Source organism: Melopsittacus undulatus, chromosome 4 (genome assembly GCF_012275295.1).
Source record: "Melopsittacus undulatus isolate bMelUnd1 chromosome 4, bMelUnd1.mat.Z, whole genome shotgun sequence".
Taxonomy (NCBI): Eukaryota; Metazoa; Chordata; class Aves; order Psittaciformes; family Psittaculidae; genus Melopsittacus; species Melopsittacus undulatus.
The window spans coordinates 23382740-23406828 of NC_047530.1; the positions used below are offsets into that span (position 1 = coordinate 23382740).

Sequence of the window (24089 nt, forward strand, 5' to 3'; positions counted from 1 at the left end):
CAGCTGTCCTGGCTGTGTCCCCTCCCAACTCCTTATGCACACCCAGCCACTTGCTGGTGGGGTGAGGAGCAGAAAAAGCCTTGACTCTATATAAGCAATGCTCAGCAATAAGGACAACATCTCTGTGTTGCCAACATTGTTTCCAGCACTATTCTGAAGAAAATTAACTCTACCCCAGGCAAAACCAGCACATTAAGTTAAGAAAAAACATCAGTGCATCACTATTTACAATATTTTCACACACCATCTATTTCCTATCCTATATTTTGGGTCTTCTGCCCTTCCCTTCAGCATTTACTACTTTCTGTCTACAGTCAACAATAAGAGAATCCACTGCTGAAGTCTGTTGTTTGCTGTTCCACACATGCTGCTTTGCCAGTTTAGTAATTTTCACTAGCTGCTTTTTTGGTTTGTTTTTGTTTTGTTTTTCTAATAAAATAAACCCCAGCCTTTGTTCTGAGTCTCACTGTATAAATCTTCCTTTGTCGCACCTCAACTTCTGCCACTCCTCAGCTACTGCCTCATGAATTTCAGATATTTTGGTTTTTAAGTCCCCTTTGTCACTCCTACAATTCACATCTGTCATCATTCGAAGCTGTTCTGTTAGCTCGAACCACCTCATACTCCACAGTTGCCAAAGGACCCTGCAAGTCCTCAAAATTCATTCTCTCTTTTAAGTTTCTGTCACCTACCCTTCCAGCTCAACTATGCTGTTAAAAACATAGGAATTCATTACAAACTATGGAATTATGGAAATCTGTATTACCCAGAAAAAGATTATTATTTTTTCCTCTACAACAAACAACCTTATCTGCAACCTGATGTATGTTTTGTAAGTTTACACTTTATTTAAAAATAGAAGGAAAAAAAAGGGGGTGTGTGTGCAGTATTTTAGGGTTCCCCCTCCTCAAAAAAAAAAAGGGAGGAATTATTTCTTGTCATATACTAAGTTAAGTTAAAAAACAAACAAAAAACCCAATGAAACCTGCTGCCAGGGTACAGCTCCCACTCTTCTCAAAATCTATATACAACAGATAATCTCATTATTCTCTGATGGCAAAGCTGAAAGTTGTAAAAAAATGAAAGTAAGTTTTGTTTTCTCCATACAATCAAAAAATGTATTAATAAACTGTAATTTCTTACGGTCATACACAAATCAGTTTCATCTTGAGCAGTTTATAGAGACTTACAATACACTTGCGCTGCTTGTGTGAAAACATCTAACTGAAAGTTCAGACAAGGATTTTACTAAAAATACTGCTAATCTAAGCAAAAAAAAAAAAAGGAATAGAGAACTGCATTGTGGCCTATATATTCAAAAACCCTGCACAAACATCACAATTCTCTGCTCTTGAGCCAAAAGTCTTCAGCATCCCCCTAATCACTGCTGTGTATCACAAGCAGTCTCTTTATTAACTGATGATTTGTTATCCGTTTTTCCTGCTTCATTAATCAAAGGCAAACAGTCGATATAATCTATTTTCTCAGCCAGATTCCAGAATTGGATGCACACGTTCACCCAATGTCAGCCACAGTTACTCTGAAGTACATAACAGCCACATAGGGCAAATCAGCTTGTGCTAAGCAGCTATCCTGCAGCAGAGATAAAGCAGAGAAAAATACCTTATGTTGCACATCAAAAACAATCACCAGAGTTCTTCTTCTCAACTAGCAAAGTTCACACCAAGCTTTTAACTATTGCATTCAAGGCCATGTTTTGAAAAGGCAACTTTAATTTTCTCTAGTGTCAGAAACAGGAATGAGGCTCAGGGCTGCCTAACAGAGGCAACCAAAGTGAGAGACAATTCTGTGGTTAAACAGATAGGCAATGGTTAAAGGTTCAGTGCCAGGGCATGGCAGATCGACTGCAGGAAGCTAAAGCTGTCACTGCATTTCTCTGAGCCCAAGTGTACTGTCCGTCCAAAAGGGACAACGCTCTGGTCTTTTTATTCTTTGGCATAAAATCTTAAATTTAAGCTCCTCGCAGTATAGTCAGAATCATATATATATATATATGACCAGGGTTAAACATAACAGTCTCTGATCTCAGCTTGACCTTGCCAGCTAAGAAGAAAAGTGGTTTTATTTTCTAATACTCCTCACCTTTTTACCCTAAGAGCAGGCTACCCAGCTGCCACATCTCCAGGGAGCTGCCAAGGGAGAACACCAATTCACACCTGCTGAAGGGGCTCTGCTCTCATGCTTCCTGGTTGTGGGCAGAGGAGCAGCCAGCGCACAGGTGGCAATTACCTACTGTGTATCACGCGCATAGAAACATAGAACAGTTTGGGTTGGAAAGCACTTTAAGATCATTCAGTTCCAACCCCTGTCATGGGCAGGGACACCTTCCACTAGAACAGGTTGCTCAAAGCCCCATCCAACCTGGTCTTGAACACTGCCAGGGACAGAGCATTTACCACCTCCTTGGACAACCTGTGCCAGTGGCTTACTACCCTCACAATAAAGAACTTCTTCCTTATCTCTAACCTGAGCTTCCCGTGTTTAAGTTTAAACCCACTGCCCCTTGTCCTGCAGTCCCTAATGAACAATCTCTCTTCAGCATCCCTATAGGCCCCCTTCAGATACTGGAAGGCTACTATGAGGTCTCCACGCAGCCTTCTCTTCTCCAGGCTGAACAGCCCCAACTTTCTCAGCCTGTCTTCACACAGGAGGTGCTCCAGTCCCCTGATCATCCTCATGGCCCTCCTCTAGACTTACTACAGCAGCTCCATCCAACATTGCTTCACACAGTTCGTAAGTGATGCATTTCTGGTTCAGAAGGGTTTATTGGGGGAGGACAAAAAACCCAAACAAAAAACCAAACCTGGATAACAGAGATGGAAAGTTCAGAAAAAGAGGCACCTGGGGTCACTGCACACGCAGGTATGCCAAATGGGGGCAGTGGAAACCGAGCTTTACTCACTGACGGTCTTGGGACACCTAGCTTCTCTACGAAATCTTCCTTCCTTAAATGCATTACTATATTCTGGCAGGCGTTTCCAACCACTCCTTCCTAATACGCTGCTTTCCATCACCCTAAGGGTTGCAGCTCCTGGCAGGTTAGAGCCGCGGACTCAGGACGGACTGCCAACAATGCCGCCTCGCTCTCCCGCTGCATTTACCTCAGTTTATGCCGGATTTCCCAACCTGACACAGAGCTCCAGCCGGGCCCGGGGGTCGGCAAAGCTCCTCCAGCCGTTCTGTGGGTGCGTAACTCGGCTCCCGCTCCCTTCCCCAGACACCACCGCGCACCCTCACGCCAGCTCTACCCGAAGACGAGCCCCCGAGAGGCGGGCGGGAGAGCTGGCCCGCTCCCCCTCCCTGCGCCGGGCTCACCCGCTCAGCCCAGCTGCAACAGGCGGCCACGACAGGCCCCGCTTACAACGACCAAGGAGGGGAGCGAAAGCCGGGGCAGACCCTCAGGCGGCTTTCCCCCATCCCCGCGAAAGACGCGGCTCCGCTCACCTCCTCAGGAGCGCGGAGGGACTATAGCTACTGCCAGCAGGTACAGCGAAAGGTGCAGCGAGAACCGCGGCCCCCAAGCCCTGCAGCGGCGGCCCCGGCTGCCTGCGCCGCTCGGCGGGGCCGGGCTTGGGCGGGGCCGGACGTGACCGCATTTCCGCGGGCTGCAGAGCGCCACTATGGCGGGTGAGTGTGGGGAGTTGGAATAATGCTCTTAGCTTCGCTACCGGTCCGCCACCGGGACTAGCTGACCCCAACGTGGGAGCGAGGGGTGCGGCAGTGGGGAATGGCCGGAGGTCAGAGCTTGGTGCGCCCTGGGCCGGTGTCTGCACTGCCCGCCCGCCCGCCGGCGTGTTACTTTAACGTGAGTGTGGGCCAGGAAAGGTGCCCAGCATCTCTCTCTTTCCCTCGGGAGAAGCGAGCGATACCCGTACCTCGTCGTGGTGTGTGGGCTTCATCTTTATGCCACTTTGTAAGCGTCTCTGTGAATAACAGCTAAAACCAGCAAGTGTGCGGGTGGAGCGGTGGCGTCACTGTTACTGCTGAGCTTCGACTTGGGCTTGCGGCCCCTTCGTGCTTTCCGGGCAGGAATTGAGGTGTGACGATGGGGCCAGGCAGGAGGAGCTGCTCGCAGCCCTCCCCCAAGGTGGTGCTCCTGTGTAAATCATAGAATCATAGAATAGTTAGGGTTGGAAAGGACCTTAAGATCATCTAGTTCCAACCCCCCTGCCATTGGCAGGGACAACTCACACTAAACCATATCACCCAAGGCTTCATCCAACAGTTCCCATTGCTGCCATACGCTCTGGTTATCATCTGGCTGTCATACGTAGACAGAAAACTGCTACATTGGCTGGTTACTACAAAGCCACTGCTGTCCATGTTACAACATTGCATAGCAGAACATGCTTGCGTTTTTTCAGTAACATGATTTTCTTGTAATTAGTAATTAAGCTTATAGACGAGGAATTAGATTTCACGACTGAAGGCAGCTCATGTAAATTCCCTTTTGCTTTAATCAATATTCAGCCATAAAACAAGGGAATCACTCAAACAGTTGCCAGATAGCATGCTGATTTATTTCTGTATGCTCTGAACAGCTTGAATTTCCTTATTTTCTCATGCAGCAAAAAGTCCTGGTGATGGTACTCCAAGAAGACCTGTTTTACCTGTTAGTGCAAGAAAAATTAAAGATAATGCAGCAGACTGGCATAATTTAATGATGAAATGGGAGAGACTGAATAATAATGGATTTACTACAGCAAACAAAATAGTCAACATGAAGATTAGTGAACAGTAAGTATGCTAATATGTACAAGTAAAGAGCATAAGGATTGCCTTTATTGAGAAATGAATCACTAGAAAGTTTGAATCACTAGAAAGTTCTTTTTGGAGGTGGGAAAAAGTATATGTCAGAGTGGATAAGCTAGCTCTTAGACTCAGCAGCGGGACCTTTTAGTTACATAAACCATTTACATTGAAATAATAGAAGTCTCAAGAAGATTAAAATAACCTCATAAAGTAATGATATTTGCAAGAAATTAACTATGTTTCTAATAAATTAGTTAAGCATAACAGACATTTTAAATATTTTTATAATGTGCAAGATACAAATCTAACCCTATAGATATCAGCCCGTGTGAGTTCCCTTACTTTTGCATATTTACACTGAGGTCAGTATTAATAAATTTCATTGAAGTGAAAATTCAGCAGATTTTAAGAAACAATTGGTGGTTTATATGGACAGAAAAGTTAACAGTGATGAGTAAAAAAAAAAATAAAAACACCACCCAAAAATATATAGCCTGTAAGAGAGATTCTGTAGGACCAGACCACGTGGATTTTCAATCTCACAGCTTGGATAAATCCATGTTGCAGTTGTTTACTCTGCCTTATGTTTCTACTTTAGATTTCAAGACAACAAAATGGAGATAGCATGTGATAACAATGCCACAGGATCTGAAAAGCCAGCTCCAAAATATAATGAAGAACTGGACAATTGCTGTGAAGAATTACTTGAGACCTTAAAGCATATGGTAGTGCTGATTTTTCAATCTTAGTTAATATGAATCAGTTCCAAGTGTGTTCAAGTGTGACATAAGGAAATGTCTTCAAGTATTTGTGGTAAATAGAAAATCAGGATATTTATTCATAGTTCTTTGGCTTCAGACCTACATGATTATCAGTCTGGTGTGCACCATTTATTTGCCTGCTTGGTAAATTTGAAAGTTGTTTTCACATCTGCATTCTGCTTATAATTCTCCTCCTCCCTTTATGAAGTGATAATCTGAGAACAAGGTCTGTAAAAAAAAATATTCATTCTGAAACTGCACCCATTTTCTGTTTTCTCATCCTGAATTTTCCCTCTGTTTAGAACTAAACAAACAACAAAGCATAAAGCAGAGCAGGTAAAGCTGCCCTGCAGCTATCTTTGATCAGGCATAATGCAGTTACATTTTTAGTCTGCCTACCTGTGCTTTCTGCACAGAATTCCTTCTCTGGAGAGTAGATGAAGATAATTATTATTTAACCTTTTTTTCCTGGATACTGCTAGAAATTAATGTCACCTGCCAGTTTGACAAGAAACAAAAAGATTTTTTTTTCTAACCTGATACTCTAATTTAAAATTGTTATTAAAAATAACTTTGACAGCCTTCTGCTGAAGTGGAGGCCCATTAAAAAGATGATAGGTCTACTTTTTTATGTAGACAGGATATCAGTTTGGTATTTAGAATAAGCAGGAAAGCAGCTAGATTTTCCTCAAGTTTTGTTCTGTAGGAAAAAGTAACAGTAATCTATGTGAGGGGGTTTTGTTGTTTTTCTTTTTTTTTTTTCTTTCTTTGAGGCAGTTTTCTATCTTACCAAATGTGTTTCTGCAGCTTTTTATTACTCCTGAGTAAAAGGAATCTAAGCAGGCAGTGTTAGATTGGATACTAAACATAGCTACTACAGACATACCTTATTTTTTATTCCTTATGAGTTTGTACCAGCTTACGAGTTTATAGAAGTATCTGTATTTTAGCTTCTTGACCTAAAGATGTTGCCTGCAAGCTCCATTTTGTTGTTAAAATTAGTCCCCATCAGTAATGCACAAAGTCATATGAACATGAATGAAGTGGATGGAATGACCTGTTTTATGAAGCAAGCTGTTAAATCAGTTTAGATATATTATCATAGCTTAAGCTGCTTTACTCACCTGCTGCTGACTTTTTGAAATCAAATTTAAGTCATCATGACATGGTAAAGTAAGAAAGCATGTATTCATAGGGCTTGTGCCATGCTTGTTCATAGGCAGTCTGCTGTTTTAGCCCAATGCTAGGAAAAACCCAGAGAGAAGTGAAAAATGAAAGAGGATTTTCATACATTTCTACATGGGGGAAACAAAAGAATTTTGCAAAATCAGAATCACTAAGTCATATCTACAGTGTTCAAAATTTTTGGGTATCTCATATTAAATTTTTATATAAATGCCAGCTTTGATTCCTGTCTGAAGTTAAAAAAAAAGAGTTAGAATTGTTAAGATTAAGTACTCTTAAGAAATCATTGTTTTTTAAAAAATAGAATCAAGGAATCGACTAGGTTGGTTTAAGATTATAGTATTTTGATGTTCCTGAGACAGTCATTAACATTACACGTTCATCATTTTCAGACAAAAATACAACTGAAAATGGAAAAACTTACTTCAACTGCTAAAGCAATCTGTGACTTGGAAGCATTTCACCATAGAGCTGGGAATTGCCCAGCACCCTTCTTTCATACATGGCCCACACCATACTTCTGTAAGTAAAATACTGATTATCTTAGCTAATTGCATTGTCTCACTGATGTCTTGTAATTGAGGACTGAAAAATATACTCTTTTATCTGGATGTCTTGCCTTAGAGAGAAAGTGTATCTGTCTCCTTTAGAATTGACTAATTAATAAACACATGAATGCACCACTGGCTTAGGGTTACTGCTGGTGACTGCTTGTATGAATTGCCAGGCATTATCTGACATGTAACGATTACAGCATAAAATCTAAGCTGATCGGCATCTTACAGTGTCCAAGCTACAACAGCCATAACTTTTGTAGGGAGAGACATATTTGCAGTTTGGTAGTTGTAAGTGTTAGGCTTAACTTGTTTGACTTGTTATTTGACACTGAAATTAAATCCTTGAATGCAAAGAACAAGTTACACGTCAGCTAATTCTTAGGCAGCCAAAGAATAATACCTCTCATCTCAGTGTCAGTCGAGGCAAGTAAAGAAACATTCATTTACCGTCCACTGTTAATATCAATGCTTCTAGCATTCACTTGATGGCAGAAGGTATCACCTACCAACTGGTATTAATGCAGTTCTGAAACTGAATTCCAGAGAAGCCTGAATGCATGCAAACCAACTGCCTTCTTTGTGAAATGAATGTCTTACTTTTTTGAAGCACTGCTTCACACTTCACTACCACAAGTTTTAGTTTCTGACAGTTTAAAAGGGTAAGAATAACAAGTGCTGTCAAAACACTCATTGTGTCTGAATCATTTAGTGATGCTCTTTACTCCATGAAAGACTATATCCTCCTAAAAATAGTAACAGTTCAGGCTAAGTTAGAAACATTAAGATCAGTCTCTCTTGAAAAATAATTGTGTGAATATTTTTTTAGAAAGTCAAACAAAGATTATTACTTATTTTAACCCCCCTACCAGTATTATTAACATAACTAGTAATGACATTAGTTTTTACATTACACACGTCAGTTTTGGTCTGTTGTTTTGCTTTACCATTATTTTTCACTATTGGTATCACTTATTGGTGTTCATACATTGCTAAAGTTCCTGACAGCATGTGAGGGCATCCTTTAGATTAGCTAAAATCAAAAGTGACTCTGAAATGCTAAAGTTGTATTTCAAGATAGCATTCTCAGTTTTGTAAATCAAATTTCAGTTATTTGAAAGACTAGCTGTAGCTGATAATATTACAGTGGATCCTGAATGAATACCACTGCTTATTCTGGAATTAAGAGGGGATTCATGTCAAAATCCCAAGTGTATAAAATATATCCAAAAGCAGAGTGAATTATTTAGCATTATGTATTCTAGTATACAAACATTATTGATGCTGTAAAAACCAAGATGTCTAGATATGGGGAATAGTTTATGCAAGGCAGGGATTTTTAATGATCATTATATTACAAGCATTATGTAACTTCTAGATAATTTCTGAAATGTTCTGGTCAATGTGTTTTTTTTTTTTTTCAATCCATTCAGATGAGGTTTCTCTGAAGCTCTCTGAAATGTACAGGAAGGAGCTACAACTCAAGCAAACAATTGTACAAGAAATTGCTCATTCAGCTGACCAGGATCTGATGATGGTCTATTTATCATCATGGTTATACCAGCCTTACATTGAAAACAGCAGCAAACTCCTACTTGAAGCCATGCTGCTAGAAACAGGACATAGACAGTGCTAGAATTCCAAATGCTGCATGGCTTCTTGTAATGATGCTTACATGAAGCTGAAATGGCAAACTGCAAAGCTTACCAAGTAAACTGAATTTTTGTAAAACTTATTAAAAATATTTCTATTTGTATTCATTATTTTGTCTCAGTTGATACTCATTTGTCTGCAAGTGACAATCTGGGTTTGGTCACTTTATCCATTTTAAGTGCAATAGCAAAGCTAAGGCTAAGTCCTCTATAACCAGAAAGAGGTAGTCACTGCATGCTGGTTTGGGGGGAATTCAATGCACAGACACCTACAGAAAAGAGCATTAACTATTTTCCAAGTCTTCATAGTCTAAAATATTTACATTGTCCCTTTCGCCATAGGAATTCAGCACTTCATCTTTTGTGGGTTTTATTTGCATGACTGAACAGGATGTGTGCTTTTGTACTTGCCTTATAAATTGGGAAAAGCACAGAAGGCAGATCCAAAAGGGATCCACGTAGTGGATGTGAATGGTATGTAGTTTAGAAATGCTGTCACAGATGCTAGTGTAAGTTCTAGTTTGGTTTTGATTACAGAGTGGTTGGTTACACCAATCCTGAAGAGTGATCCAAGCCTGAAGGAGCACACTGGGAAGGTTTTGTACAGCTCACTATTAGACAGTCATTCTATGAAAAGATCTTGTCTCTTTTAATTCATTGTAGAGATACTATATGAAAGCATTTGTTGAATAAAATTAAAAATCTGCTTCGGGCATGGCCTTATCCCATGTTGTTTACTTATTGTCATGAGGCTCAGTGAGTTTTTCCTTGGATTATTGTTTCTGATGTCAAGTGGTTTTGGTTTAAAGGTGTGCCCTGCTGGGTTTTTGGTTAGCAGTTTATGTGACAAGAATCAGCAGCTCGAATTCCTGCTTTTCCTTTTCAGGCTGCTTTCTTGGAAAAGAGAGAGGAGAGTGTATTCAGAAGAAACACTTCATGCAAAAGCTAAATGCTGAAGTGGAATTCATTCCTCATAGTTGCTTTCACTCCTAAAGATGTAATAATCACTGTGGTGTACCATTATGTTGGACCTGGGTAGCATGGAGAAGCTGCTACACTTACCTAGCCTTTAATAACTGTTAGCTGCTATTGCAGATTATCACTTTTCAAAAAAGTGCATCACAATGTGGAAACTATGCAGCTGTATCACAAACTTTTAGTTAAATTCTTAATGTGTAGTGAACTTAGGCCTTCTGCTTACTTCATTATGATTAATAATAATTTATTCCTCCCACTTTCTGATTGCCTGTGTGACCTGCTCCCATATAAATATCAACAATAAAATCAACAGATTTGCATCTCCTATTTCACACAATTATGTAGTGTTTCTAAGTACTCTTGACTCATTGATATGCCCTGACAGATGTCTACCCTCAGTTCTCCTTTGCCCTAAGTGACACAAAATGCACAGTGCTATGAAATGTCTGTAACAGCTGTGGTTTGACACTAGAAAAATCTAATTAAAACAGTGGGAGATTCTGGACCATATTTCTGATAGGATAAGTAGGGCCACTTACTTGAATAGTTCCAAGCTAAAACCCCATTAGTTCAGTAAGGGAAATGCATGAGTTTCATGCAGTAACAGAACTGACAGAAATGAATTAGGAAACTTTTCTCAAGATTGTTTCCGACAGCTTGATAGTGTTGTATTCTTATCTCAAATACCTATTGTCTAAAAAGAATCAGTTATGAATAGCTTTGTTGGAGTTTATTATTTTTCTGTGCGTTCCACCTAGTTTAACAGCCACCTGAATTTATCCAAGTAGGACCAAACCCTTGTCACTATGGAAAACCTTCATACTGGAAATGTATTTTCCAGGCAGAAAAGGTTTGTTGACTTACAGGATTGTTCTTTTAAGATGTGAGTAGGTGTATTCTATTTCTCAGCATGTGCAAAGCAATAGGAAAGGCAGAATTGAAGCAAATATTCATTTTCTGCACAGGTAGGAATTGTGTTATTTTCTCTTCATGAAGTCATGTTCACAGAGCCCCTTGCTCATTGACTGCTGTTGGACACAGATTATTGCAAAATTATTGCAAAGATACTTTGTCATTATAGCTTTAAGCAGTTGCTTATAATATTTAAGTCCTCACATGTAGTTATCAGTCAGTACAAAAGACAGTAATAGAGTTGCCCACTGTGATCACTTTGAAAGACCTTGCTTTATCTTCACTTACAGGATAGGCTTGTGTCCTCTGACCATTGTCATCTCCTAAAAAAAGGAGGGGGGGAAAAACCAAAACAAAAACTACACCATAAAACTAGCTACCAGGCAGGAGCTCAGTAATATGTGATGACATGTGTCACATCCATGCATCAAAAGGCAGTGTTTTGGCTAATTAAGTTAATCTTCTACTTAGGTAATTAAGAAAAACAAAACAACAAACCCTAAACCAAACTATGTTAAAAGACACTGGTCATTTAAGGCTGTTTTCACCTGCTAAGGTTCTTGAAAGCAAAGACAGTGCCTTGGACAAAAAGCTGCTAGGAATTCTCCACAAGAAATACCTTCTTATTATGATTAAGTATTACAAGACAGTGTGGAGTTCTTAGGAAGGTCCAAGCTTAAAACTGATAAAGGATGCATCATCTGAAAGAAAAAAAAGTGTGATACAAGTCTAACAAAAATAGACCATCATGGACTAAAGAGAAAAAAAGAATTTGGTATCTTAGTAAGGCAGATCAGATCATTACTTAGCACCTTCCTGTTTCTCTCTAAGCAGTTTTTAAAGGTGTGGCTGAACATTACACAAGCATACTTACACACATTTCCAGCAGTTTTTGTTGGAGGTTATTTTTATCCCTAACTCAGCGCATGCTTCTTTAAGTAAGGATCAACTAGGCTGTCACACTTTTCACAGATTATATTTAAAACTGCCTATTTTTCCAGGCAGATTTATGCTCTTCAAATGTAAAAGCTAGCTTGAATATTTGTTACCATCAAGGAAGTGCAATAACAGTGTTCTGAAAATTCAATGGCACAGAAAATGCCATGGTTTTAATATAGTTTTTATTTTTCCCATACATAGTTTACCAGTACACCTTCCTGCATTTTTAGATTACTAGAGCGAAAAGGAATTATATAACAAAAGGGAATGGTGCAACAGTTTTAGGGTTGACAAGATACCCACTTTCCACCCACTCCCAACATACAAAGCAAATAGAATGCTGTTAATTCTAAAATTTTTGGTTGCAGTGCTGCTAGATTCGTATAAACATAAATTATAAAAAGTACAGGGCATAGAAACAGTTTACAAATAAGTTAAATTTCAATTATTTCAGTATTCACATTAGAAAAATATACATTTCATAGAGTCAGCCTTTCCCAGAAGAAAGCATATAGTTCTCCAATTTACAGCTGCAGTTCACTTTGCAAGAGCGAAATACCTTCACTTGGGCCATCTGCTTCCACTTCCAGTAGGGTTTCCACAGTTTCCAAAGGCATCCCCTCAGGCGTGGGGATGTGCATTGTAGTACCATTGGAATCGGTTACAATAACAACGTCTTCTGCCTGAGACAGAACAGCAGTATCTGGGTGAGACATGATAAGCTTATTTGAAGTCTGAATAAAAATCTGTTTATGTCCCTGAGACAAAAAATCATTGTTCTGATCAGTAATCTCAAAGGCTACAGTTTCATTTACAGTAGTTGAATTCTCTAGCTCATGTTGTTTCTCTGTTCCGCAAGAACAGTCATTCTCAAGAGAGTTTTCATGGTTCACATGAGTAGGCACAGAGGCTTCCTGGGCAGGGCTCTGGTTCAACTCAGTCTGAGCACTGTGTGGGTGGTTTACTGGCACAATGTTTGTTGACAACACTTTTTCAAGTTCCTGCATCTCATCAGTCATATTTTCATTATGGAGTTGTTCAGAATGTTCTTTAATTGCAAAATTACAGTTTTCTTCTTGCAGTTTCTGGTATTTTTGGTAGTGTCCATTTTCTTCACTCATTGCTAAGTTAGAGCTCTCACTGCCCATTGCATCCTCCGACACAGAGCTACAAAGCTGAGGAGCCAAGAGCCCACTGGCTGTATCCTCACTCACAAAGTGCGCTTGGACTAATCCAGGTGAGCGATCTGCTTCAGCTGGTAATACAACTTCATGTAGCAGAGACTCATCATCTGCCAGATCTGGTCCCTGTAACACCAGACATTCAGAATACTCTGCCCTCATTTCCACAGACTGGGAGAAGATAGCTGAATTTCCAGTATTGATTCTAACTCCTGAATCAGCAAGTGAATTATGTTGCTCTGCTATCAGTAATGTGCTTCTGGTTGTGCAGCAAGTGATGTGCCCATCTTCTGAAAGCTGGATTTCTCCATTTAATTGATTAAAACCTGAAAAGGTAAAATAAATATAATTTTGTTGAGCAATCTAATATTTCATGTCCAAAAAAAAAATTTCCAGCAGTAATATTGGGGGAAAAGCTAGACTGCCTCCCTGCTTTCCTCCCCGTTAGCAAATGTGAAGCACCTTACAAGAGTTTCACAGCAATTCCCAGTGAGAAAGCTTGTAGAAAAATTTCTGGATAGTGAAATATTACTGGATATTTTCATAGCATGGGACCTTACATCAGAAGCAGCATTTTTCACTTAAGCCTGAAAACAACCTGGGCTGAAAGCCAAAATCTGGCACACAGCTTAAAGACATTTATGACATTAAAAGATAAAGAATATTACCATTAATAAACTGACAGAAATATTTAAACTTAATAAAATCTGTGTTGATAATCAAGCTCATCCTGGACTCAGGCAGTATCATCCAGTAACTACGTATCTAATTAGGTATGCTAACAGCTCCAGTTGCACTTTCATTCTGTGACAGAAAAGGTTAAAGCACTACAAAATTAGTGTGTTTTATCAGTTTTTTGACCTGGACCAAGACTCAGGTGACAAACAGTTGAACAATAACTAGTTAGCTGCAGTAATAGGAGCTGTCAGATTTTATAACTGACAATCAAAAGGAACCAGTAGGTTGTTTGGGGGCTTTTTTTGTTGTTATGAAAGATACCCCTGCACAACAAAGGAGGCCTCCCACTGCAGAAGGGATCTTTTTTAACTTCTACTGCAGACTTGCAAAAACCCTACTAGAAGGTACAAGTGAAATAAAATTTAAGAAAACTCCTAGCTCAGCGGTAAATCATTAATACAAGAAATAAGCACAGTCATGCAGAGAGCCTTTCAGAGAAAGAAAAATAAACAGAGAAAGACATAAACACAACCCCTGACAGAAAGATGTGCAGACAGCAAAGCAAAGCATCACACCAGAGAAAGGTCTTTACAAAGCAAAAGGATGGTACTGATAGACATATCTTACTAGAGGGGGGCAAGGCTGAAATCTTTCACAACAGTGATCATAATGCCTCTGAATTACTGCAATGCTTCTGCGTCAAAGACCAGTGGAGTTTTATAAGATTATAGGTGGGGACCCTTCTCACTTTCCTTTCTAACCCACTGTTACCTTGCCAATATGAGGGGCAGGGGGAATGAAGACAACAAAGGGATAAAAACAAAAGTGCAGAATCCTGCCTAAATTCCAGTCTTAATGTCTCACATCCCCTCTGGGACACAGAACAGCCTGCACCAGCTCTTCGCCTCCCCTGTTTTCATGAAGCTCTGATGATTCTGCTCCTGCAGCCTGCTGGGGCACAGAAGAAGGACACACATGCTGCTTCCTCTTCTGCTCTCCTGCTCCTGGCACAAAGGTCATGCACCTTCCCTGCTGTAAGGGACAGGGTGAATAGGAAGCATTCAGGAAGCACACAGTAGAGGACAGTACTATGCTCATAATAACTGCAGCAGTATTAATAACCAGATTATCATGCATTCAGAATTGAGCTACTGCTGTGTTCTGCATCATCCATTCCTTCCTCCCACCCTTCCATGAAGCCTTTCCAGTTAAACAGCTTCTTTTGAAGGACCAGAGAAGCAAGTTAATAAATTAAAACTTAAGACAAAAACCACAGTAGCTTAAGGAATAAAGAGATTTTTTCAGCTCCTCCATGAACAGAACAAAAATTGGAAAATCTGAAGAGGTTACCATCTTTTTCAGACAGTGTACATAAATTCTCACTCTTTTCTTTCACTTCATCTTGACTGGCATTATCATTATTCACATTCTCCATTACATCTTCTAACTTGGTCCTTTTGGCTGATGGCAACAGTTCCTCCCCTGAGCTCTGTCAATACAAGAGATAATTAACTGGCTGCCACCACAACAGCTGACAATACTGGAAAAGACAACAAACTAACTGGGGGCACTTCATGGCAGTGAACTTATATACTCTCCTTGGAAATAGGATTTACACTAAAGGTCTTCATAAAAGGTAAGGCTTTAAACACAGCCATCACACTTTGCCAAAATGCCATCAATTACTTTTGATATTTAGTTGAAAATCTGCCCTTGCATCAACATTAAAGCATCTCTCTGAGCCTCGGTTATTAGCGGTATGGCATGAAATCTCCAACTTCAAATCAAGGGGCATACACAGTCTGCCCAGTATTGTTTGGTAATGAAGAAAAAAATTAACCCCAGGCTGCAAATGAAAAAAGCACTATTGTTATTTATCAATGACCAGAAACAACTCTGCATGAAATCAAAAGTAGAACTGTTATGGGGATGGACCACAGAAATGTGATTTTCAAGAAGAAGAAACTGAGCTCCCTGCTACAGCTGTGAACAGACTAAATCTGGTCAGCTGCCTTGTTAGAAAGAAAGGAACTGTTTTCATGCCTCTCTGCCTACCACCAGTTACCACAGCAACCACTTCTCCAGTGTCTGAGCCTGCTGCAGGTTAGCCTGTTTACTCCAGCACAAATTATTACAATTTGGGGATCCTTCTTACTGTGCAGCTCCCATTTACTAGTATCTCAAATATTCCTTCTTTCCTCTATCATGACATTACCTGTAAGAGATTCTGTCCTGAATGCTACCAAATGTCTTCCCAAAGTGCATCTTTAGTATCTCACTAACTAAAGTGTTCATGATATATGAACTAGCTATATACTCTGTATATAGCTATATAAAGCTAGTTCATATGCTCTGCTATGATACCACAGTAGGCAGTATTTCCAAGCATCATGAAAAGCCTTAACATGAGTCAGATAATTATTCCTAACAAAATTATGCTAGTATTATCTGGTTTAACAAGTGCTAATTTGTCTTCATTTTTAATTTTCACAAAGGTATTCCATACCTCAGCTAACCGTTTTTGTCCCAGTATCTCCACAGGCACTTGCTCACTAACAGTTTTAATTATAGTTTGTGAACAAGAGTCTGCACCTTCTGTCTTTCCTTGTCCAGCAAGTATTTCTGTAATTCCTAGTGATTCAGCAACCTTTACAGAAAAAAAAAAAAGTAAAAGTTAGCTTCTCCAATCTCAATACATAAATGCTGAAATAAGGATTCATTTTCTTAAAACTCAGGCCTGGCCTGACAATCTGTTATCACAGCTCAATGAAGTATTTAGACTTCCATGTTTTCAATCAGCCTCCACATTAATAGAACATGACCTTCATTTGAAGGTGAATATTCAGAGGCAAACTAAAAAGAATTAGGTGTACAATGGTTATATATAGAATCCAGAGACAGTTACCAAGAGCAGGCTTAATAAAGAACAATGTTGAGGCTCTACATAATTTGAAAAACATTCAGTCTTTCTGTTTAAGAGTATCTCTAAGTAGTTAAGGATTTCTTTTTCCCATCCCCACATTTTAATCCTGTGCTTCATCCTTATGTAGGTGTGCTACTACCCAGACTCTCAAGGCTGGGTTGTTTCATTTGGTTTTGGTTTTGTTTGCTTTGTTGGGTGTTGTTTTGGGTTTTTTAAGAGCATAATTCTATATTAAGAGTACACATTAATACCGAAGAGAAGCAAGAAAGAGGTTCCATTGTCAGACATTACTATCAACAGCATCCCTGTACTTGGTGCAATTTCATTTCACCAGATGGAAATGACAGTGTTACAGAATAGCCAAATGGGCATTCAGTAATTCTAGAAAGTTTTTAGCACATACAGTAAATGTCACAATTTATTCTGAAACATACATATTAACCACTGCTAAGAGTCCACACAGGACTTCATTTTTTTTTTTAAAGCCAGGATTATAAGAACCAAATTCTTATCTCCACCACCCCTACTCTAACTTTTCGAGTATGCTCCACTCTCCTGGTAGTTGTAAGTTCAGTGCTAACATACCTTAATGAGCACATCATTTAGAAATTTTGTTGAAGATATTGCACAAAACAATGTTTTCGCTACTGGAAACAGACAAGGGAAAGCCAAAAATATGTTAAGTACAAAGGGCTGTTTTATTCTAAGCAAAGGGAACATAAGATTGAAAAGAATTCAGAAGGAAAAAAAACAGATCCACATTAAAAAAAGAACAGCAATACAAAAAACAACCAGAAAACCAAACCTACATTTCCTTTCTAGATAAAGCTGCATAAACAATGAATTGAAGAATCACTGAAATAATGGTTTGCAGCTTTATTAATGTATTCAGTACCTTTCACATTTGTTACTACAGCTGTGAACACCATATATGCATTCAGTTTGTCCTCATTTTGCAATTAAACAATTTATACCTTTAAATCAAGGCCACTCATTTTAAATATAGACCCTTCCTTTCTAGACAAATATTAGGATGTACTTTTATTAGCAGTTATTGCTGAGCCCACCTTGCAGTAACATGCAGCTTCAAACTACCCCAGATACACAAGACAGGTATCAGTGCTGCTGGAATTTTTTTTATCTACTATCTAGTTGTATCTACTGCCATAAACTAGAACTGCAGTTTTATTATGGATTTCTTTTTCTCTTCAGTTAGTTGTTGGATTCTTTTACAATAATAAAAAAGTAAACAAAAATGAAAAAATAAAATAAAAATAAAAATCACAGTTCCAAACAGAGTGCTTTATTACCTTAGCATCTCTTATTTCAACAGGTTGCTGGCAACTCAGCAAATTTGAATTACTGAGGTGACGATAAGCCATTTTCTTTACCATATTATGCAAGTCTTCAAATTCCTTATACACATCTGGGAAGTAAGCTTTGCCTGGATACCCTTTTTCAACCTAGAAATAATAGGGGAAAAAAGGGTTTGTTTCCCCTCCCCCCATATTTTAAAACCAGTGCAATTAAAGTATGCCAGTTTGTTTCATTCAGTGTTTTAAAATAGCAACAGTCAAGTGAAAAGATTTCAGAGTATCAAAAAAGCCAATGAACCAGTCAGCAAAAAGTGAGGCTTTCAACCAAGAGACCTACCAGAGCTTCGCCCTGTGTAGACTGAAGTGATGTGTGGAACAATGCTAACTAAGGAAATTCAGATACATCTCTAAATGGGTCTTTTTTATGTATACTAAAGGTATTCTCCCAAAAATAATTTAAGCAGTTTACCATAAAAAGAAAAAAAAAAATCAACACACCTCACCTTCATCAACAGAAATTCAAAAACTGTAACAACTTTCGTGAGACGTGGGAGAGCCAGCTCCATTAAGTCTTCATTATCGCATTGTTGTATTAACTGTCAAAAGCCAGAGCTTATAAGAGCAGAGCAGCCTACAAGGGTTATTCATGCCACATTCAGAACATCAAGTATCACTATTCCTTTTTTTAAGGATATGCTATGTCTTTAAGCAGCTTAGAGAACAGATGCAAACATAACACCAAAAGAGATAAATCAGAAAACTTCAAAACAGTTTCTACCCTTATACAGACAAAACTCAGTTCCACAGATGCTGTCAATTTATAGAAAGAAGAGCAACATCAGTAGATTTAGTAGCCATAAAGGATCTTCCACAACACACAGGAAACAAGCAAAAAAGAATGTTAACTGCATGGAATTTAAGCCCCATTCCAAGAGCTTCTTTGTGTGTATTTGGATCTTTTTACTTTTGATGTTGCCCAACTTCAGTTGGGTTTATTTCTTTTTATTGTGTTTGAGGAGATACATAGTAATAGATAGTAATGTAATTTCTCCAGAAAAATTATAGCAAGAGGGTATCTACATGTCAAAAGTCCCTTTCCAGACTGAGTTCCCATATCCCCTTTGCCCAGTGTTCTGCTAGGAGTATTTTTTCCTTAAAAGACAACTTAATATTTTCTTAGGCTTTCATCTTGTCAGTACACAAGGATGTAAAAAAAAAAAAATAAAACCCAACCTTTTTAAAAATAATTCCTTGAAAATAAGTAAATAAAAAAAAGAGAGAGGAAGGTATTTGTGAAATAATTGCAGAAGAGAACCATACCTCTTTTAACCTAGCTTTTCTTTTTCTGTATACATTGCATTCTGCTGACACACTACTGAGTGACTTTGAAGGGGATTGACCAGGTCTGCCCAGCCTTCCAGAACACCTGGACCTTCCACCCTTCTGTAGTCGACCATGTTTCTTTGATCGTCTGGGTCTTCCAGGTCCTTCTGGTGTTACAGGTTCCTGGTGTCCTGAACTGCTTTCTTTTTGTTGTTCTGCCAACAAGGGTCTGCTTTCTGGAGACTTACAGGTCTTAATTAGAAGAAAGAGATAAGTATTTATTCACCCCTTTAAATACTGTTTTAGAAAGACAATTTTATAATTAAGTTTTTCATCTAAGTAAACAATAAACAGTGTATTAAAAAGGTGGATACAAGTGAAACTTCAAAGAAAGTTGTAGAATAAATTAAACGAACTAATAAGCAAGATTGGTACTTTTGCAACACATACATGCCATTATTTGCAAAGGTGGCATTTCTGATTTTTGATACAGAGATTAAGAGAATGCAATTGCAGAGCTAGTTCATGCCACTTACATACATTCAGTATTTTTTAAAGTATGTCCTCTTCAAAAAAGAGATTGTAGAAATAAATCTTAATTAGCAGTAAAACATACCCCCCCAAAAAAATTTGGATTTCACTATAACTACATCAATGCATGAAGACTTAATGCGAAAGACCGAAATTCTGAACAGCAATGAACAGTAACAAGCTTGGTAAGTAAAAAATCAAAATGCATTTTAGTTTCCACGTTTTAAATTCCTTACTCTTTCCTACAAACACTGCTAGGAAGCACCTCTTGTTATAAGACCACATGGCAAACTTAGCACATTTTTATTTTTAAGTTACCATTGTGATTTCAGAGCAATTTTTTTTTTTTACTGATCAAAGCAAAAATTTCTCACTGAACACATTTTGTATCCCTTTGCATGTCAGAATTTCTAAGAATGTCCCAGTATTTTTCTAAGAGAGGGGTTTAGAATAGTACTGAGGTACCTCAGGCTTCTTTTCATAACCACGTTCAGTAGCTCCCTACTATCCAGTAGTTAGGAAAGCTCTAAAAAGGGCAAATTTATGTCAGTTCTATCCAAGGATTAAATGACTAAATTATTTCTAAATATAAAATAAGACTAGATTGAACGTGGGAATCTTGACTGCCTTCCTGTCTGTATCACTGTACCTGCTTTAATAATCCTGCTAGTCTTTCTTACCTAGCCCAAAACTAGAACAAATCAATGTCTTAAAAGTGCAAATTTGCAGAATCCATATTTGGTAGTTAAAAGTAGCAGATCCAATAGCAATCTAGCAGTCAATAGTAGTATTATGTATGAGGCTGAATGAATTTTTTCAAAATTCCTATCATCCTGAGTAAAATAAAGTGCTGCAGCACAGGGAAGCAACAACTATGTAGTGATACAGACAGCAGACTTCAGTATTCTGCCATTCCCTTTTTCCAAAGATGATAGAAAAGCATAGAGGATGGGGGAGGTTTGCTTGCTGCATTGGCATCTTAAGATGTAGATTTTCACATTCTGAGAACTTCACATTTACAAACAAAAGTAACAAATGTCACACTGCTAAATGAGTATTTTTTTCCCTAAACAGCTGCTGTATTAGTTCCTACTACAAGATATTAGTGTCATTTTAATACTGAAAGACAAATTTTACTATGAAATGACCAGTTTAAAACATCATAGGGAAAAAAACTGTAGCCAAAGTAGCTTTCAACCCAGGGACTGATGTTTCACCAGAGTTTGGTTCACAGGGGTAGCTAAGACACACTTTCAAACCCTGCCCTAGGAAAAACTGCAGTCCACTGCTGGATTCCAAATTAGGGATTTTTTCAGTAATGACACTTTGAGTAACCAAAATTGATACAGCAGATGATGTCCTGCTGTCATGCTAAACGCTGGAACTGAACAACACAATATTCTTACATAAATGCAGAGAAGAATGTTAGTTATGCATAAAGGTTTTCGCAAGCTGAAAACTTACGTCAGAAAACCAGTAGCAAATGAACACCCATAAGCATTTTGTTTTCTGTGCCTGTGCAAGAATACTATTCCTGCAATACAGCAATAATACTTCGATTTCTAAAGCACTTCAATAGGACATGTGTTTAATTTATTGTGTTGGTGGGCATTTCTGAGCAGTACAAGACTATGCAGCCACAAAACTGCCATCCTACTTTCCATAGAACTGACAGCTTTCCTAAGGAACATGTTACCTGTTCTCCAGCTTTTGAATCAACAGTTCCTTCCAGACTGGTAGCTAGTGCATTTTCCTTATTTAAAGTGGCAGCAACTGAATCCAAATGTGCTGGACTCATTTCCTCTCTTATTCCACAGTTGTTGTCCACCAATATACTTCCATTAGGCTTATTTAAAGGTATTTTTTGAGGTGAAGACTCCAGCTGTCTATGGCCTGGGTTAAGTTTATAATGTCTTGTTAATCCTCCTTTTCCTAGATAGGATTTTTCACAAGTCTGACATTGAAACGTTTTGGGATTCAGATCATAATTTGAAGAACTGAATAATGCATCTTTTCCCTTCACCTTTCCTTCTTCATCATCTTCTACACTCAGCTCAGAGTAGTCATCAGAATCAGACTGATGCCCATAAGCCAAATCCTCCATTTTAATGAATTTATAATCTTTAGCTTTGTATTTGGGGGGGCGTGAAATCCGTCCAGAACGTGTTTTCACTTTCAAGGATTTTTTTAATTTGTCATCTTTTCGGTTTTTTTCAAGACAAGGTACCAGACTGTTTGCTGAACTGCCTGACACCAGGTTAACATTTGGAGATCTTGCAGCCGATCCTGTGGCACATGCAGCTTTCTGTCCATTTAGCATCTTAGATGTGGGAATCTTTTTGAGAAACGCTGATCGTTGTGATGGTAAAGGTTTCTGCATAAGCAACTGAACTGGAGGCTTGGAAGAGCTATGCAGGAATAGCTGCTGCTGCTTAGTTCCTGTAACAGGCTGTATCTTAATTATCTGGGGATTAATAATACTAAGTCCTGCCATGTCAGAATTCCTACTAACTGACTGACTCAGCCTTATAGCTTTGGGCTGAATTGGTGCCAATGATGGCATTGGCCTTTCAGTTTCCTTCTTCTGTCCTGATTGAACTTGGACACAAATGGCTTCCAGCTGCTTTTGTGGAAAAAAGGAAGAGTTGAGATTACACAAATACAGCATTTATAAATAAAGACAATACTATCAAGGTGATTGATATACACCTTACATGTCTTTAAAGCAAAGGGCATGAAGAAAACAATGCACATCATTAGTTTCCCATTTTAATGCATCAAAGCACAGATTCCCTTCAAGCTACAGTCTTTCCTACACATTTACTGTTGTGACTGCTGTTCAACTGAAGCATGTGAAGTTTGCTCTTAGGCCATGTCAGAGCCTTTTTTCCTGCTGACAGGCTTGCCCTGGAACAGCACAATCAGAATCACGACCCAGGCAAATTCATAACCTTCAGCAAACCAAACACGGGAGAACGACAGTATGCTACATGACACAGGCCCAATACCAGGTCCAGAACATACGGCCCAATACCAGGTCCAGAACATATGGTAAGTGCTCAGTTCAAAAAAACCTTTATGATGATGATTAAAGAGAAGTATGTGTTACTGATCATCTCCCTCAGTCTCTCCTCCTCATTCAGATTTTTGCCTCAGCTTGAATCAATTGCTTGACAACCCCTGCACCCCAAAACGTGGACTGAAAGCCCAGATACTGTCATCTTCCGTTAGAGGAGAATGCACTCTGTACCTGTGCATCACCACTTAACCACTATGAAACAGCTCTTCTAACCTGTTTTAGCTGCACATGTATTCAGATCGAAACACCACAGCAGCAAGTATCTACATTCAAACGCGTTTTCTAAACCACACTTAAAGTTGTGTCTTCCAGCTGCGAGACTCCAGTCTGCACCCGAGAGCAGGTGTGACCGGGGAGAACGGAAAAAACCCTCATAATTAAAACCACATTAACCTCCCCCCCGACGCCTGCCCTCGGCAGTGGATTTCATCACCTCCCGGGAGCCGCAGGCTCCCTCCCTTCCCAGCCCCGGTTACCTTCTGCGGGAGGAGCCGGGTGGCGGCCATGGAACTGCCCTGCTGCCTGGCGACCTGTTGGGCAACGCTCCGCAGCTGCTGGGCGGCGTTGTGCATGATGCTGGCCAGCGGCGGCGGCGGCCACAGCCAGGGTTCCGGCGGGGCGGCTGGCAGCAGCTTCTGCTTCTCGTGGGCCTTGCTCACCTGCTCGATGACCCGCTGGACCTCCGAGGGGGCCAGCGGCGTGGCGGCGTGGCGAGGAGGCGGCGGTTCCGCCGTGCCCGACCCTGGGCTCTCGGCGGCAGCCAGCAGCTGCTCCAGCAGCAGCCGCACCTCCACGGCGCTCAGCCTCTCGCCCTCCACCACGCTCCCGTCCTCCTGCACATACAGAACGGTGCCGGCTGCCGCCGAACCGGCTTCCAGGGCTGCCAAGCTCTGCGCCAGCTCCCCCGCTGTCGCCAGCAGCTCTGGGCCCTCCGCAGAAGGCAGCGGGTTGTCGGGCCCCACCGCGCCCCCGCCATCATCCTCCGCCACCACCAAGCTGAGGGGAGCCCCGCAGGCAGCGGCCGTCCCCCCGGGAGGTTTGTCCTCAGCGGGATGAGGAGGTGGCGGAGCCTCGGTGTCCCCCTCCTCAGGCGCCGCCATCTTGGCAGGCATCTGCGGGCAGCAAGCGCATCAATACCCCGGGAGGACTGGGCGACGCGAAACAAAGCGCGGGGCACCGGTGGCACGCGGGCCAATGGCGCTCCCGGCAAAGACAGCCGCGCCCCTGGGGCGGGGCCGCCTGACACCGCCGGCGGCCTCTCGGGAGCAAAAACCTCCGTAGGTGCGGCGGGTGGGGCGAGGGTG

The 24089-nt window shown here is 40.2% G+C and overlaps 3 protein-coding genes across 10 annotated transcripts in view; 1 reads left to right on the forward strand and 2 right to left on the reverse strand.

The window, feature by feature from the left end:
- TECPR2 (tectonin beta-propeller repeat containing 2) overlaps nucleotides 1-3586 on the reverse strand; it is a 44277-nt gene extending 40691 nt beyond the window's left edge. Inside the window, exon 1 of the mRNA XM_005149560.4 lies at nucleotides 3466-3586. The gene's annotated coding sequence lies outside the window, so the exon portion shown is untranslated. The remainder of the gene's footprint in view (nucleotides 1-3465) is intronic.
- On the forward strand, nucleotides 3278-9036 carry CINP (cyclin dependent kinase 2 interacting protein). Of its 3 annotated transcripts, none has more exons than XM_005149559.3 (5): nucleotides 3278-3648; nucleotides 4590-4758; nucleotides 5372-5498; nucleotides 7112-7241; nucleotides 8707-9036. In XM_005149559.3, exons 1-5 carry the CDS (start codon nucleotides 3642-3644, stop codon nucleotides 8907-8909), a joined length of 636 nt encoding a protein of 211 aa, XP_005149616.1. In that variant the 5' UTR covers nucleotides 3278-3641; the 3' UTR covers nucleotides 8910-9036. The 3 variants fall into 3 exon arrangements, with proteins under 3 accessions (XP_005149616.1, XP_030905156.1, XP_030905154.1); XM_031049296.2 differs by lacking the exon at nucleotides 3278-3648 and adding an exon at nucleotides 3682-3826; XM_031049294.1 differs by lacking the exon at nucleotides 3278-3648 and adding an exon at nucleotides 3845-3934.
- Nucleotides 9037-11891: 2855 nt separating this feature from the next.
- On the reverse strand, nucleotides 11892-23919 carry ZNF839 (zinc finger protein 839). Of its 6 annotated transcripts, none has more exons than XM_034062167.1 (8): nucleotides 23262-23919; nucleotides 21403-22326; nucleotides 19173-19427; nucleotides 18356-18448; nucleotides 17847-17999; nucleotides 16120-16260; nucleotides 14964-15102; nucleotides 11892-13261 (listed from the first exon to the last, which is right to left on the reverse strand). In XM_034062167.1, the coding sequence occupies exons 1-8, from the start codon at nucleotides 23895-23897 to the stop codon at nucleotides 12279-12281; spliced, it is 3324 nt and encodes a 1107-aa protein (XP_033918058.1). In that variant the 5' UTR covers nucleotides 23898-23919; the 3' UTR covers nucleotides 11892-12278. The 6 variants fall into 6 exon arrangements, with proteins under 6 accessions (XP_033918058.1, XP_033918059.1, XP_030905283.2 ...); XM_034062168.1 differs by having other exon boundaries at nucleotides 14997-15102; nucleotides 21403-22329; XM_031049423.2 differs by having other exon boundaries at nucleotides 21403-22329.
- Between the last annotated feature and the right edge of the window lie 170 nt (nucleotides 23920-24089).

Bases quoted from the DNA above. Each gene is read 5' to 3' on its own strand.
- CINP (XM_031049294.1), top strand. The intron at 4,759-5,371 runs GTAAGTATGCTA...TTTCTACTTTAG, and splicing joins AACATGAAGATTAGTGAACA to ATTTCAAGACAACAAAATGG. The intron at 7,242-8,706 runs GTAAGTAAAATA...CAATCCATTCAG, and splicing joins ATGGCCCACACCATACTTCT to ATGAGGTTTCTCTGAAGCTC.
- ZNF839 (XM_031049423.2), bottom strand. From the start codon at position 23,897: ATGCCTGCCAAGATGGCGGCGCCTGAGGAGGGGGACACCGAGGCTCCG. The intron at 19,428-21,402 runs GTAACATGTTCC...CTTCTAATTAAG, and splicing joins ATTCAAAAGCTGGAGAACAG to ACCTGTAAGTCTCCAGAAAG. The intron at 16,261-17,846 runs GTAATAAAGCAC...TTTTCTGTAAAG, and splicing joins TTGAAATAAGAGATGCTAAG to GTTGCTGAATCACTAGGAAT.